The 14,633-nt window shown below is 51.4% G+C and overlaps 1 protein-coding gene across 2 annotated transcripts; it reads left to right on the top strand.

Moving 5' to 3' along the window:
* Positions 1-799: 799 nt before the first annotated feature.
* chst6 (carbohydrate sulfotransferase 6) lies at positions 800-10,584 on the top strand. 2 transcript variants are annotated; one of them, XM_079248492.1, is made up of 3 exons: positions 833-907; positions 3,858-3,939; positions 9,219-10,584. In XM_079248492.1, exon 3 carries the CDS (start codon positions 9,290-9,292, stop codon positions 10,475-10,477), a length of 1,188 nt encoding a protein of 395 aa, XP_079104618.1. In that variant the 5' UTR covers positions 833-907; positions 3,858-3,939; positions 9,219-9,289; the 3' UTR covers positions 10,478-10,584. The 2 variants fall into 2 exon arrangements, with proteins under 2 accessions (XP_079104619.1, XP_079104618.1); XM_079248493.1 differs by lacking the exon at positions 3,858-3,939 and having other exon boundaries at positions 800-907.
* Positions 10,585-14,633: the final 4,049 nt, after the last annotated feature.

Here is a 14,633-nt window from a genome sequence, read left to right as displayed (position 1 = left end):
GTTGGATCTGAAAAACTCAGAGCTAAATTTTCCGGTTTTGTAATGAACCTGGATGGCATTACTTTAGCTTCCAGTGCTACAGTGAGAAACCTTGGAGTAATATTTGACCCTGACCTGTCCTTTGGCCCACATGTTAAGCAGGTTACTAAAACAGCCTTCTTTCATTTACGTAATATAGCCAAAATTAGGGACATTCTGTCTCAGAGTGATGCAGAAAAACTGGTTCACGCTTTTGTTACTTCAAGACTAGATTACTGTAACTCTCTATTACTGGGCTGTCCTAAATATGCCCTGAAAAGCCTTCAGCTGATCCAGAATTCTGCAGCCAGAGTCCTGACCAGAACCAGCATGAGAGATCATATTTCTCCAGTTTTAGCCTCTCTTCATTGGCTGCCTGTTGAATCTAGAATAGAATTTAAAATCCTTCTCCTTACATATAAAGCCCTCCACAACCAGGCACCACTATATATCAAAGACCTCATTGTTCCTTATATACCAAGCAGAGTACTTGTTCGCAGACTGCAGGCTTACTTGTGGTTCCTAGAGTCTCAAAGAGCCGAGCAGGAGGCAGAGCCTTTGGTTATCAGGCCCCTCTCTTATGGAATAAGCTCCCAGTTAGTGTTAGGGAAGCAGACACCCTCCCCACCTTTAAGACTAGGCTGAAGACTTATCTTTTTGATAAAAAGCTAGGGATGGACATTCACGAGGCTTCTTTACACCATCGTGGTCCCCCTCCCACCCAGCCTCGGCCCGTCCCGCCCCCAGCCTGCGGCTCGCGACCCTGGCCACGTCTCAGACACGAGCGGCTGCTCCGGGACTCTTCCCCGAGCTGCTGGTGGCGGAGGACGGCGGAGAGGAGAGAGGAGCACCGGGGTGGAACGGCGCTGCAACGCATGAAAAGTCTCCGGTAAAGTCAGTTGTTTGTTGACTAAATGCGGTAAACGAGCTGAAAATGGAGTCCCGCCCGGTTATTTCCCCTGAAGCTGCGTGAACGGACTATTTCATGTGCGGACAAGCTTTGACTCAAAGTTCTCTGCAAATGTGGGAGAAGTCGCACAGAAACATGGTCAAACTAAACTTACAGCTATGTATTGATCATATTTTCTCATCAGTTTGGGAAAGGAGGGTTTTAACATCCCGTTTATCCCATAAAAAGAGCTGACTGGGTGTTACACCGAACTCCGCGACCCGTTTAATTCTTTCCCTGGAGACGTTTCAGCCTTTCCTGCAGTTATTTACTGATCAACTGGAAAGAAAAGACTTCACTGCAACAGACAAATAATAGTCCAATTAGAAAGTTATATCGAAACCAAACATAACGGAGGGATTAATGCTTTCCAGTTAAAAATCACATTTTCATTATTTAAAACAGATGAAGTGCAGGTGTGTTGGACATGTCCACGTTCACATCAGCATGTTTGATTTCTGAGGATTATTAAATCATTTAATGAAATTAAATATGAAATAAAAGTCTAGATGTTTCGGGGTGGTGTTGAGACGGCATGAAGAGGACACCTTGTCCTCTTTGTCCGCCGTGTCCACCTTGTCCTCTTTGTCCGCCGTGTCCACCTTGTCCTCTTTGTCCGCCGTGTCCACCTTGTCCTCTTTGTCCGCCGTGTCCACATTGTCCTCTTTGTCCGCCGTGTCCACATTGTCCTCTTTGTCCGCCGTGTCCACCTTGTCCTTTTTGTCCGCCGTGTCCACCTTGTCCTCTTTGTCCACCTTGTCCTCTTTGTCCGCCGTGTCCACCTTGTCCTCTTTGTCCGCCGTGTCCACATTGTCCTCTTTGTCCGCCGTGTCCACCTTGTCCTCTTTGTCCGCCGTGTCCACATTGTCCTCTTTGTCCGCCGTGTCCACCTTGTCCTCTTTGTCCGCCGTGTCAACCTTGTCCTCTTTGTCCGCCGTGTCCACCTTGTCCTCTTTGTCCGCCGTGTCCACATTGTCCTCTTTGTCCGCCGTGTCCACCTTGTCCTCTTTGTCCGCCGTGTCCACCTTGTCCTCTTTGTCCGCCGTGTCCACATTGTCCTCTTTGTCCGCCGTGTCCACATTGTCCTCTTTGTCCGCCGTGTCCACCTTGTCCTCTTTGTCCGCCGTGTCCACCTTGTCCTCTTTGTCCGCCGTGTCCACATTGTCCTCTTTGTCCGCCGTGTCCACCTTGTCCTCTTTGTCCGCCGTGTCCACATTGTCCTCTTTGTCCGCCGTGTCCACCTTGTCCTCTTTGTCCGCCGTGTCCACCTTGTCCTCTTTGTCCGCCGTGTCCACCTTGTCCTCTTTGTCCGCCGTGTCCACCTTGTCCTCTTTGTCCGCCGTGTCCACCTTGTCCTCTTTGTCCGCCGTGTCCACCTTGTCCTCTTTGTCCGCCGTGTCCACCTTGTCCTCTTTGTCCGCCGTGTCCACATTGTCCTCTTTGTCCGCCGTGTCCACCTTGTCCTCTTTGTCCGCCGTGTCCACCTTGTCCTCTTTGTCCGCCGTGTCCACATTGTCCTGTTTGTCCGCCGTGTCCACCTTGTCCTCTTTGTCCGCCGTGTCCACCTTGTCCTCTTTGTCCGCCGTGTCCACATTGTCCTCTTTGTCCGCCGTGTCCACCTTGTCCTCTTTGTCCGCCGTGTCCACATTGTCCTCTTTGTCCGCCGTGTCCACATTGTCCTCTTTGTCCGCCGTGTCCACCTTGTCCTCTTTGTCCGCCGTGTCCACATTGTCCTCTTTGTCCGCCGTGTCCACATTGTCCTCTTTGTCCGCCGTGTCCACATTGTCCTCTTTGTCCGCCGTGTCCACCTTGTCCTCTTTGTCCGCCGTGTCCACATTGTCCTCTTTGTCCGCCGTGTCCACCTTGTCCTCTTTGTCCGCCGTGTCCACCTTGTCCTCTTTGTCCGCCGTGTCCACCTTGTCCTCTTTGTCCGCCGTGTCCACCTTGTCCTCTTTGTCCGCCGTGTCCACCTTGTCCTCTTTGTCCGCCGTGTCCACATTGTCCTCTTTGTCCGCCGTGTCCACCTTGTCCTCTTTGTCCGCCGTGTCCACCTTGTCCTCTTTGTCCGCCGTGTCCACCTTGTCCTCTTTGTCCGCCGTGTCCACATTGTCCTCTTTGTCCGCCTTGTCCTCTTTGTCCGCCGTGTCCACCTTGTCCTCTTTGTCCGCCGTGTCCACATTGTCCTCTTTGTCCGCCGTGTCCACATTGTCCTCTTTGTCCACCTTGTCCTCTTTGTCCGCCGTGTCCACCTTGTCCTCTTTGTCCGCCGTGTCCACATTGTCCTCTTTGTCCACCTCGTCCGACATTCCAGCTCGTCTCTAAACCAACATATTTCAGGACATTTTTGGCGTGTCTGATCCTCCTCCTCTGCTACAGATGGAAAGTAGAAATTAAACTGTAAATCAACGACGAGGCGCATCTGTTGGGTTAAAGCCAGAAAATGTCTTTGTGCAGTTAAAGTTTTTGCAAATAAAGTAAGCAATGAAGGTAAATAAAGTCCCTGAAGGACGATTGTCTTTGTAAGGGAGGAGTTGCTAGGAGTCTAATCAGGCGCTCGGTGACCGAGGATGAACTCTGCAGAGGAGGAAACATGAGAAGGTCTGAGAGAACAAATATATCATTCTGACCCTCTGCTGGTTTTATACGTTTCACCCAGAAACAGGTCAAACATGAAATCCTGAGGAAGAGAGCGGTTGTATTGGTGGATAAACAAACAAACAGCTGTAAAGCCGTCGTTAGACAAAGAGAAGAAATACTACGAATAAAAACGGAAGTTATCTGGTCGCATCAATAAATCAAACTTTATTTCTACAGCTGTTCTCAGAGTTTACATAATAAACACATGAAGAAGATATAAAACGCCATCTGATAAACGTCCCACCAATCACAGGACGGACTCCTCGCCGTGGACCTTGCAGAGCCTGGCGCCGTCGCTGCCGGTGTGGAGCATCGCCACGACGACGAGACTGCAGGTACGACGGAAAGATCTGAACAACAGTTCAAAGATATAAAGACATGAAAGAACAATCAATAATTATAAATGAGTGAAAAAAAGACTGAAATAAATAAACTGATAAATAAAAATCACCAAATAAACAAATAAAATATGGAAATAAATTAAATTCTGACCGGGTCTGGTACCAGAGAACCGGGTCTGGTACAGGAGGATCGGTCTGGGACCATATATATATATGTGTATATATATGTGTATATATATATATGTATATGTGTATATATATATGTATAAATATACATGTGTATATATGTATAAATACATATATATATATATATATATATATACATATATATATATTTATATTTATACATATAGCTCACACGCCTTCATACACCTCTACATAAACACTGGAAGGTCAGAGAGGATGACGGTGTCTACCGGACCGTGTCATGTGACACCGCTGATGACAGTAAAGTACCTTCAGACTGTTTAACAAGGGCTGGTTCCATTTTCAGCCTCTTTGTTGAAGAGGATCATCCACCATCTGGAAGCTTTATGAAGATCTGTCGGTAAACACGGGAACCAGGACGCTGGAAAACCAGATCCTCGCATCCGGTCTCCTGGTCCGGTGTTTACCCCAGGCGCTCTGTCTGCTGGAGACGGAGAGCTCCTCACCTTTAGATCCTTGGGTTTATGGTCCCACCTGGTGGGCCCCTGAATGGGGATCTTGGCTAATTCACTACTGGGGTGGCTGGGGGGCGCTTGGGTGGGTCGGCAGTTGGGGTTGCCTCACGGCTCCTGGGTGAAGCTGTTGGGGAAGGCTGGGTCGGCGGGTGCTGGTTCCGAGGCGGGCTGCCGTGCCGCTGCGGGGTGGGCGGGGCTCCTAGGCTCCGGTGCCCGGGACTGTCCCCTGTCTCTCCGGGATGGGGGAGTCGGCCTCCGCCATGGGGGTTGGGCTGACCTGGATCTGCCGCTGCGGTGGGGGGCGGGTCCGTGCCCTGGTGCCTGGTTGTGGCTCCGGGACCAAGATGATTGGGGATCGGTGTGTGTGTGTGTGTGTTGGAAAGTGTGTGGTGGTGCAGGTAGATATGGGGCTAGGGGTGTGTGTATGGGGGAGTGTGTTAGTGCTCATGGATGACGGGTAAGGGGGGGGGGATGTATGGGGGAGTGTAGTGATACATGGGTATGGGGTAGGCGTGTGTGTTGGGGTGCACGTGTGTATATAGATGAGTGTGAGGGTGCAGGTGTGGTATGTGTGTATGGGGGGGTGGAGGGGTACAGTGGTATGTGTGTATGGGGGGGTGGAGGGGTACAGTGGTATGTGTGTATGGGGGGGGGGTGGAGGGGTACAGTGGTATGTGTGTATGGGGGGGTGGAGGGGTACAGTGGTATGTGTGTATGGGGGGGTGGAGGGGTACAGTGGTATGTGTGTATGGGGGGGTGGAGGGGTACAGTGGTATGTGTGTATGGGGGGGTGGAGGGGTACAGTGGTATGTGTGTATGGGGGGGGGGTGGAGGGGTACAGTGGTATGTGTGTATGGGGGGGTGGAGGGGTACAGTGGTATGTGTGTATGGGGGGGTGGAGGGGTACAGTGGTATGTGTGTATGGGGGGGTGGAGGGGTACAGTGGTATGTGTGTATGGGGGGGTGGAGGGGTACAGTGGTATGTGTGTATGGGGGGGTGGAGGGGTACAGTGGTATGTGTGTATGGGGGGTGGAGGGGTACAGTGGTATGTGTGTATGGGGGGGTGGAGGGGTACAGTGGTATGTGTGTATGGGGGGTGGAGGGGTACAGTGGTATGTGTGTATGGGGGGGTGGAGGGGTACAGTGGTATGTGTGTATGGGGGGTGGAGGGGTACAGTGGTATGTGTGTATGGGGGGGTGGAGGGGTACAGTGGTATGTGTGTATGGGGGGTGGAGGGGTACAGTGGTATGTGTGTATGGGGGGGTGGAGGGGTACAGTGGTATGTGTGTATGGGGGGTGGAGGGGTACAGTGGTATGTGTGTATGGGGGGGTGGAGGGGTACAGTGGTATGTGTGTATGGGGGGGTGGAGGGGTACAGTGGTATGTGTGTATGGGGGGTGGAGGGGTACAGTGGTATGTGTGTATGGGGGGGTGGAGGGGTACAGTGGTATGTGTGTATGGGGGGGCGTAGGCAAAGAGGGACTCCAGCATGTCTCCGGGTGGGGAGTGTTCTGGGTGGGTGGGGACGATGGACCGTTGGTCTGGGGGTTCCTTTCTGCCGCCCCTCCCCCTCCTTGCCGCCCTTTGCATGTGGCTGATTGGTGCCTCCTGGGGCCGGCGGTCGCTCCTTGGTTGGCGTTGGTGAGGGCTCTGGCCGTTGGGGCGGCTGCTCCTGCTTGTCCTGGCCTCGGGGGCCCTGGGAATGGGGGCGTGCCTAGTGCCGAAGGCAGCTCACCTTCTAGAGGGAGTTACTTCCCTCAGGTCCTAAATCCCCTTCCCCGCTCTCCACCACACACAGGCAGGGCGTTGGGAGGTGGGCACGGTGTGCTGGGTGGTGAGAGAGGCCATGAAGCTGGTCTTGATCACTGCACCCAGTACCGGCCCACCCCCCAGTTTTAATTACACTTAGTCACCATATCACAAAAAACACACTGACAACTCATGGACATGTTTTGGGGGGCGGGCCATGCAGTGTATGGTGGGCGGGGCCGCTTAGGCAGTCCCTCTCCCCAACATGGTGGAGTTACTGCTCCTCAATTTCAATTACAAACATCACACACTTCACAATCATTAGCGGGGAGGGGGAAGGAGAGAAGGGGTCCTCTCACGCCCCTATTTCCGGGGCTTTGCGGTGGGAGTAGATCTGGGTCTGGGCTGGCCTGGCTGAGGGGAGAACTCTGCTGGCTCTGGGAGTTGCTGGGTCGGCTGTGTCTGGGGGTTGACGGGGGGGCGCTGGGGGTGGTGGGCGGTAGCTGTTGGGGGTAAATAAGGGAGTGAGTGAACTGGGGGTGAGAAGGGGGGTGTGTGTCGAGGTGTGTAGAGAGGGAGCTCGTGAGGGGAGTTGTGTTATGTGGTGTATGTGTGCATCGGGGAGTATGTGAGTGGGGGAAGGGGGGTAGAGGGGTGTGAGATGGAGCATGTGTCATGGATGGGGGGGTAAGATGTGTGTCAGGAGGGAGTATGTGAGTGGGGGAAGGGGGGTAGAGGGGTGTGAGATGGAGCATGTGTCATGGATGGGGGGGTAAGATGTGTGTCAGGAGGGAGTATGTGCTGGGTGGGTGTATTTGGGGGGGTCTTGTGCCCAGGGAGCGTGGCTGGTGCACTGGGGTGCAGCCTTACTGCCACTCGGCGGCGGTCTGGGGATCCTGGCTCTCCATTGGTGTGTGCTGCCAGCGGGGATCGGGGGGTTGCCTTCGGGGTCCTGAGGCCCTGGGGCCCACGTTATGTCTGCCCTGGGTGGTCGGAGACCGGTGGGGCATGTTCCACCTGACCGTGGGGGATTCCGGCTGGGGCTCCCCTCTGACACCTCCCGGGTGGGTCCATAGCTGGCTCCGGGGTGGGGTGGTTGGATCCTGTGCCTGGGGGTGGCGGCCGATCACCAGGGTCTCGGGGTCCTCCTGGCCTGCTTCTGGCCTTTGTGTGGGCGGGGTCACATCAGCATGATCTTCTCTGAACACGTTCCACTCTGCATGTTCTGTATGTGACACAGTCACTGAGTCGCCTGCAGGATTATTCACTAACATCAGCTGGTTTTCTTTGTCTCTACATTAATATTTAACCTGATAGTGTGTGTGTGTGAGGGTGTGTGTACATGCGTTTATATAGGTGAGTGCGTATGGGTGTATATGCTTATGTTTATGCAAATTTTTTCCTTCTTTCTCTATCTCTCTCTTTTCCTCTCTCTCTATGAGGTGTTTTCTTTCTCTTTCCCTTTGTCTTTCTGTCTCTCTTCTATCTTCTCCGGTCTGGTCCAGCAGTAGAAACTCTGTTTTACAATTATACAAAATAATAAAGATATAAAATAAAAATCCAGAAAATCAAGGGGATCATCATACCAGTAATGCTCCCATTGGCAAAGTAAATTTGCTCAGCAGAACAGCATCCAGATCATCATTCTGCTGCTTAAATGCTGGACAAGACACGGGTCTGGGACTGGATCAGGATCTGGATCAAGAACTAGATCTTTGTCTGGGTCTGGGTAAACATGTTTATTTCTGCTGTAAACATGTTTATTTCTGCTGTGAAGTTGGTCTTTTTAACATGGGAGTTTATGGGGATTCGCTCTGTTTTGCAGCCCCTAGTGGATGAAGGGGGAACTGCAGTTTTATACACTTCCACATAGGCTTCACTTTTTTCGGCAATTTCTGAGCAAATTTTCTCTGCCAAGGGAAGCTTTATAGATATAATGATCCCCTTGACTTTCTGAATTTTTATTTTATTTCTACATTTATTTTGTATTGTTGTTTGAATTGTAGAGTTTGTACTGCTGGACCAGAGAGGACAGACGGAAGACAGAAAGAGAAAGGAGAAAAAACACCTCATAAGAAAAGTGAAAGAGATAAAGGGAGAGAAAAAGGGAAAAAACAAACCCAGACCCCAACCGCCCCACCCCGGAGCCAGCCATGCACCGACCCAGGAGGCGGGTCCCAGCCAGAGTCCCCTGCAGTCAGGGGGAACAGGCCCCGCTGGGCACCGGCCCCCCAGGGCAGACAGAGCGCGGGCCCCACGGCCCCAAGAGCCCGGAAGCAACCCCCCACCCCCGCAGGCAGAGGGCCCAGCCCACACCGACGGAGGGCCGGGATCCCCAGACCGCCACCGAGCGGCAGCCAGGCCGCACCCCAGTGCACCAAGACCCCCCCCCCCCATGCACACACAAACAAACACACCCTATCCACCCATTCTCTGACACACGCTCAGACTCACACTCTCCTACCCCCGTGCCCCCACTCACATACTCCCCTATACACACATACACACCTCATAACACACACACCCACAAGCTCCCCCTATATACACCTCAGCATGCACCCCTCTACTAAGACCCCATTCACACAGTCCCTTCTTTATACACACACACTCCATCACACACACATCCCCGCTCCCTCTATAATCACCCATTCTTCCATACACGCATAACACACTCTACACACACACACACCTCCCTACACCCCTCTATCCACATTCACACTCCCCCCTAGGCTTCACTTTTAACGGCCGGAGGCTCCGTCCATCTTTCATATACAGTCTGTGTGGTGCGCAGGTTACCTGTCCAGGTGTACCTGCTAACAGATGATGAGTAAATATTTCTCTTTCTGTTCTTCTTCTGCAGAGCAGACATCTCTCCTCCATAAGGAAGAGGCAGATCTCCACGGTAACGGTATCTAGCGGCAACCTGCAGCCATGGTGCCTCGCTGCAGAGTCGGCTTCAGCACCGTGCTTCTCCTGGTGATCCTGCAGGGGGCAGCGATGGTCTTGTTCTGCAGCTGGTATGTTCAGATCGGTCCCTGCGATTCCCGTCCTCCCAACAGCAAAGTCCACGTTCTTCTTCTGTCGTCATGGCGATCAGGCTCGTCCTTCCTGGGTCAGGTATTCAGTCAGCACCCGTCCGTTTTCTACCTCATGGAACCAGCCTGGCATGTTTGGACCAAGGTCCAGAAACCCGGAGCTCGGGTTCTGCGGATGGCTGTGAGGGACCTGCTGCGCAGCCTCTTCCGGTGTGATTTGTCTGTGATGGACGCCTACTTGCCAGAGGACCACAACGTGTCCTCCTTGTTTATGTGGAGTCACAGTCGAGCGCTGTGCTCGCCACCGGCCTGTCCGCTCACGCTGCGAGACCAGTTCAGCAACCAGACTCAGTGCGCTCAGAGATGTGATGTTCGAGGGCTGCAGAAGGTGCAGGAGGCCTGCACCACCTACAGTCACGTGGTGTTAAAGGAGGTCCGCTTTTTTGAGCTGGAATCCCTCTACCCCCTTTTGCAGGACCCGAACCTCGATCTCCGCATCATCCATCTGGTCCGGGACCCGCGGGCCGTGATGCGGTCCAGGGAGGAGTCGGCCAAAGCCTTCGAGAGAGACAACGCTGTGGTTCTAGAGCAAAGAAGCCCGCGAGCCGCCGAGGTCCAGTTTCAGGTGATGCAGGAGATCTGTCGGAGCCACGTTCGCATCAATGAGAGGGCTGTCCTGAAGCCGCCTCCATTTCTGAAAGGACGCTACAAAATGGTTCGCTACGAGGACATCGCACGCAACCCGCTGAAGGAGATAAACTCTGTCTACGAGTTTGTAGGTTTAAAGATGAGCACGCTGCTGGAGGACTGGATCTACACTGTGACCCACGGAAAGGGCAAAGGCTCCAAAAAAGAAGCTTTTCAGATCACGTCCCGCAACGCCGCCGATGTTTCGCAGGCCTGGCGCTCCACGCTGCCACATAGCAAGGTCAAACGTGTGCAGGAGCTCTGCAAAGGAGCCATGTCGCTGCTCGGCTACAGGACAGTTAACAGCGAAAAGGAGCAGAAGAGACTCGACGTAGATCTGCTGGTCCCGCGAGAACCGTATCAGTTCAGCTGGATTCCTGCTAAGAGTCAGCAGTAAGACACCAGATTGGTCCAAGTGACGCGGACAGCTACCAATCACTTATCAGCTTCACAAACTCTGAGGACACACTGGCAACCTGGCAACACAGGTTTGAGTGAAGACAATGTGGGACGTTTTGTGGTCTGGAGTTCAGGAGGTTCTCCAGAACGACGCCTAGTGGCAGATGTTTTGTGCTTATTTCTCTTTGTTGATAAAGTTTCTTTTAATTGAAACCAGCTGATTCTAACGTGTCTTCCAGGGGACAGAAAGGTTTTTCTGAGCAGATTCTGGATGAGATGAGAAAAGATTAAAAAGGGTTTATGAAAAAAAAAAAAAAAAAGTTGAAAAACGGGTAAATATAAGAAGAACGTAGTTCTACAGTTGTAGCAGGAGAAAACCATTCAGGGGTTCTGACCACATGTAGGTTACAGGTAAGTTACAGGCAGGTTACGGTAGGTTACAGGCAGGTTACGGTAGGTTACAGGTAAGTTACAGGCAGGTTACGGTAGGTTACAGGTAGGTTACAGGTAAGTTACAGGCAGGTTACAGGCAGGTTACAGGCAGGTTACAGGTAAGTTACAGGCAGGTTACGGTAGGTTACACGTAGGTTACAGGTAAGTTACAGGCAGGTTACAGGCAGGTTACAGGCAGGTTACAGGTAAGTTACAGGCAGGTTACAGGTAAGTTACAGGCAGGTTACGGTAGGTTACACGTAGGTTACAGGTAAGTTACAGGCAGGTTACAGGCAGGTTACAGGCAGGTTACAGGCAGGTTACAGGCAGGTTACGGTAGGTTACAGGTAAGTTACAGGCAGGTTACGGTAGGTTACACGTAGGTTACAGGTAAGTTACAGGCAGGTTACAGGCAGGTTACAGGCAGGTTACAGGTAAGTTACAGGCAGGTTACAGGTAAGTTACAGGCAGGTTACGGTAGGTTACAGGCAGGTTACAGGCAGGTTACAGGCAGGTTACAGGCAGGTTACAGGTAAGTTACAGGCAGGTTACAGGTAGGTTACAGGCAGGTAACAGGTAAGTTACAGGCAGGTTACGGTAGGTTACAGGCAGGTTACAGGCAGGTTACAGGTAAGTTACAGGCAGGTTACAGGTAAGTTACAGGCAGGTTACAGGCAAGTTACGGTAGGTTACAGGTAGGTTACAGGCAGGTTACGGTAGGTTACAGGTAGGTTACAGGTAAGTTACAGGCAGGTTACAGGCAGGTTACAGGCAGGTTACAGGCAGGTTACAGGTAAGTTACAGGCAGGTTACAGGTAAGTTACAGGCAGGTTACGGTAGGTTACAGGTAGGTTACAGGTAAGTTACAGGCAGGTTACAGGCAGGTTACAGGCAGGTTACAGGTAAGTTACAGGCAGGTTACAGGTAAGTTACAGGCAGGTTACGGTAGGTTACAGGCAGGTTACAGGCAGGTTACAGGCAGGTTACAGGCAGGTTACAGGTAAGTTACAGGCAGGTTACAGGTAGGTTACAGGCAGGTTACAGGTAAGTTACAGGCAGGTTACGGTAGGTTACAGGCAGGTTACAGGCAAGTTACGGTAGGTTACAGGCACGTTACAGGCAGGTTACAGGCAAGTTACGGTAGGTTACAGGTAGGTTACAGGCAGGTTACAGGTAGGTTACAGGCAGGTTACAGGTAAGTTACAGGCAGGTTACGGTAGGTTACAGGCAGGTTACAGGCAAGTTACGGTAGGTTACAGGCAGGTTACAGGCAGGTTACAGGCAAGTTACGGTAGGTTACAGGTAGGTTACAGGCAGGTTACAGGTAAGTTACAGGCAGGTTACAGGCAGGTTACAGGCAGGTTACAGGTAAGTTACAGGCAGGTTACGGTAGGTTACAGGCAGGTTACAGGCAGGTTACAGGTAAGTTACAGGCAGGTTACAGGTAGGTTACAGGCAGGTTACAGGTAAGTTACAGGCAGGTTACGGTAGGTTACAGGCAAGTTACGGTAGGTTACAGGTAAGTTACAGGCAGGTTACGGTAGGTTACAGGTAAGTTACAGGCAGGTTACAGGCAGGTTACAGGCAGGTTACAGGTAAGTTACAGGTAGGTTACAGGTAAGTTACAGGCAGGTTACGGTAGGTTACAGGCAGGTTACAGGTAAGTTACAGGCAGGTTACGGTAGGTTACAGGCAGGTTACAGGTAGGTTACAGGTAAGTTACAGGTAAGTTACGGTAGGTTACGGTAGGTTACAGGCAGGTTACGGTAGGTTACGGTAGGTTACAGGCAGGTTACAGGCAGGTTACAGGTAAGTTACAGGCAGGTTACGGTAGCTTACAGTAGGTTACAGGCAGGTTACAGGTAAGTTACAGGCAGGTTACGGTAGGTTACAGGCAGGTTACAGGTAAGTTACAGGCAGGTTACAGGTAAGTTACAGGCAGGTTACAGGTAAGTTACAGGCAAGTTACAGGCAGGTTACGGTAGGTTACAGGCAGGTAACAGGTAGGTTACAGGTAAGTTACAGGCAGGTTACAGGTAAGTTACAGGCAGGTTACAGGAAGGTTACAGGTAAGTTACAGGCAGGTTACGGTAGGTTACAGGCAGGTTACAGGTAAGTTACAGGCAGGTTACAGGTAAGTTACGGGTAAGTTACAGGCAGGTTACAGGTAAGTTACAGGCAGGTTACAGGCAGGTTACAGGTAAGTTACAGGCAGGTTACAGGTAGGTTACAGTAGGTTACAGGCAGGTTACAGTAGCTTACAGTAGGTTACAGGCAGGTTACAGGTAAGTTACAGGCAGGTTACAGGTAGGTTACAGGTAAGTTACAGGCAGGTTACAGGTAAGTTACAGGAGGTTACAGGTAGGTTACAGGTAAGTTACAGGCAGGTTACAGGTAGGTTACAGGTAAGTTACAGGCAGGTTACAGGCAAGTTACAGGCAGGTTACAGGCAGGTTACAGGTAAGTTACAGGCAGGTTACAGGTAGGTTACAGTAGGTTACAGGCAGGTTACAGGCAGGTTACAGTAGCTTACAGTAGGTTACAGGCAGGTTACAGGTAAGTTACAGGCAGGTTACAGGTAGGTTACAGGTAAGTTACAGGCAGGTTACAGGTAGGTTACAGTAGGTTACAGGCAGGTTACAGGTAAGTTACAGGCAGGTTACAGGCAGGTTACAGGTAAGTTACAGGCAGGTTACAGGCAGGTTACAGTAGGTTACAGGCAGGTTACAGGCAGGTTACAGTAGCTTACAGTAGGTTACAGGCAGGTTACAGGTAAGTTACAGGCAGGTTACAGGTAGGTTACAGGTAAGTTACAGGCAGGTTACAGGTAGGTTACAGGCAGGTTACAGGTAGGTTACAGGTAAGTTACAGGCAGGTTACGGTAGGTTACAGGCAGGTTACGGTAGGTTACGGTAGGTTACGGTAGGTTACAGGCAGGTTACGGTAGGTTACGGTAGGTTACAGGCAGGTTACAGGCAGGTTACAGGTAAGTTACAGGCAGGTTACGGTAGGTTACAGGCAGGTTACAGGTAAGTTACAGGCAGGTTACAGGTAAGTTACAGGTAGGTTACAGGTAAGTTACAGGCAGGTTACAGGTAAGTTACAGGCAAGTTACAGGCAGGTTACGGTAGGTTACAGGCAGGTAACAGGTAGGTTACAGGTAAGTTACAGGCAGGTTACAGGTAAGTTACAGGCAGGTTACGGTAGGTTACAGGCAGGTAACAGGTAGGTTACAGGTAAGTTACAGGCAGGTTACAGGTAAGTTACAGGCAGGTTACAGGTAAGTTACAGGCAGGTTACAGGTAAGTTACGGGTAAGTTACAGGCAGGTTACGGGTAAGTTACAGGCAGGTTACGGTAGGTTACAGGCAGGTTACAGGTAAGTTACAGGCAGGTTACGGTAGGTTACAGGCAGGTAACAAGTAAGTTACAGGTAAGTTACAGGCAGGTTACAGGTAGGTTACAGGCAGGTTACAGGTAAGTTACAGGTAAGTTACAGGCAGGTTACAGGTAAGTTACAGGCAGGTTACGGTAGGTTACAGGCAGGTAACAAGTAAGTTACAGGCAGGTTACAGGTAAGTTACAGGCAGGTTACAGGTAGGTTACAGGCAGGTTACAGGTAGGTTACAGGTAAGTTACAGGCAGGTTACGGTAAGTTACAGGCAGGTTACAGGTAAGTTACAGGCAGGTTACAGGTAGGTTACAGGCAGGTTACAGGTAGGT

The sequence above is a fragment of the Telmatherina bonti genome, assembly GCF_933228915.1.
Source record: "Telmatherina bonti genome assembly, chromosome: 2".
Classification (NCBI taxonomy): Eukaryota; Metazoa; Chordata; class Actinopteri; order Atheriniformes; family Telmatherinidae; genus Telmatherina; species Telmatherina bonti.
This window is presented reverse-complemented; position numbering and strand designations above follow the sequence as displayed.

Coding starts and splice junctions, on each gene's coding strand:
- chst6 (XM_079248493.1), top strand. CDS start 9,290: ATGGTGCCTCGCTGCAGAGTCGGCTTCAGCACCGTGCTTCTCCTGGTG.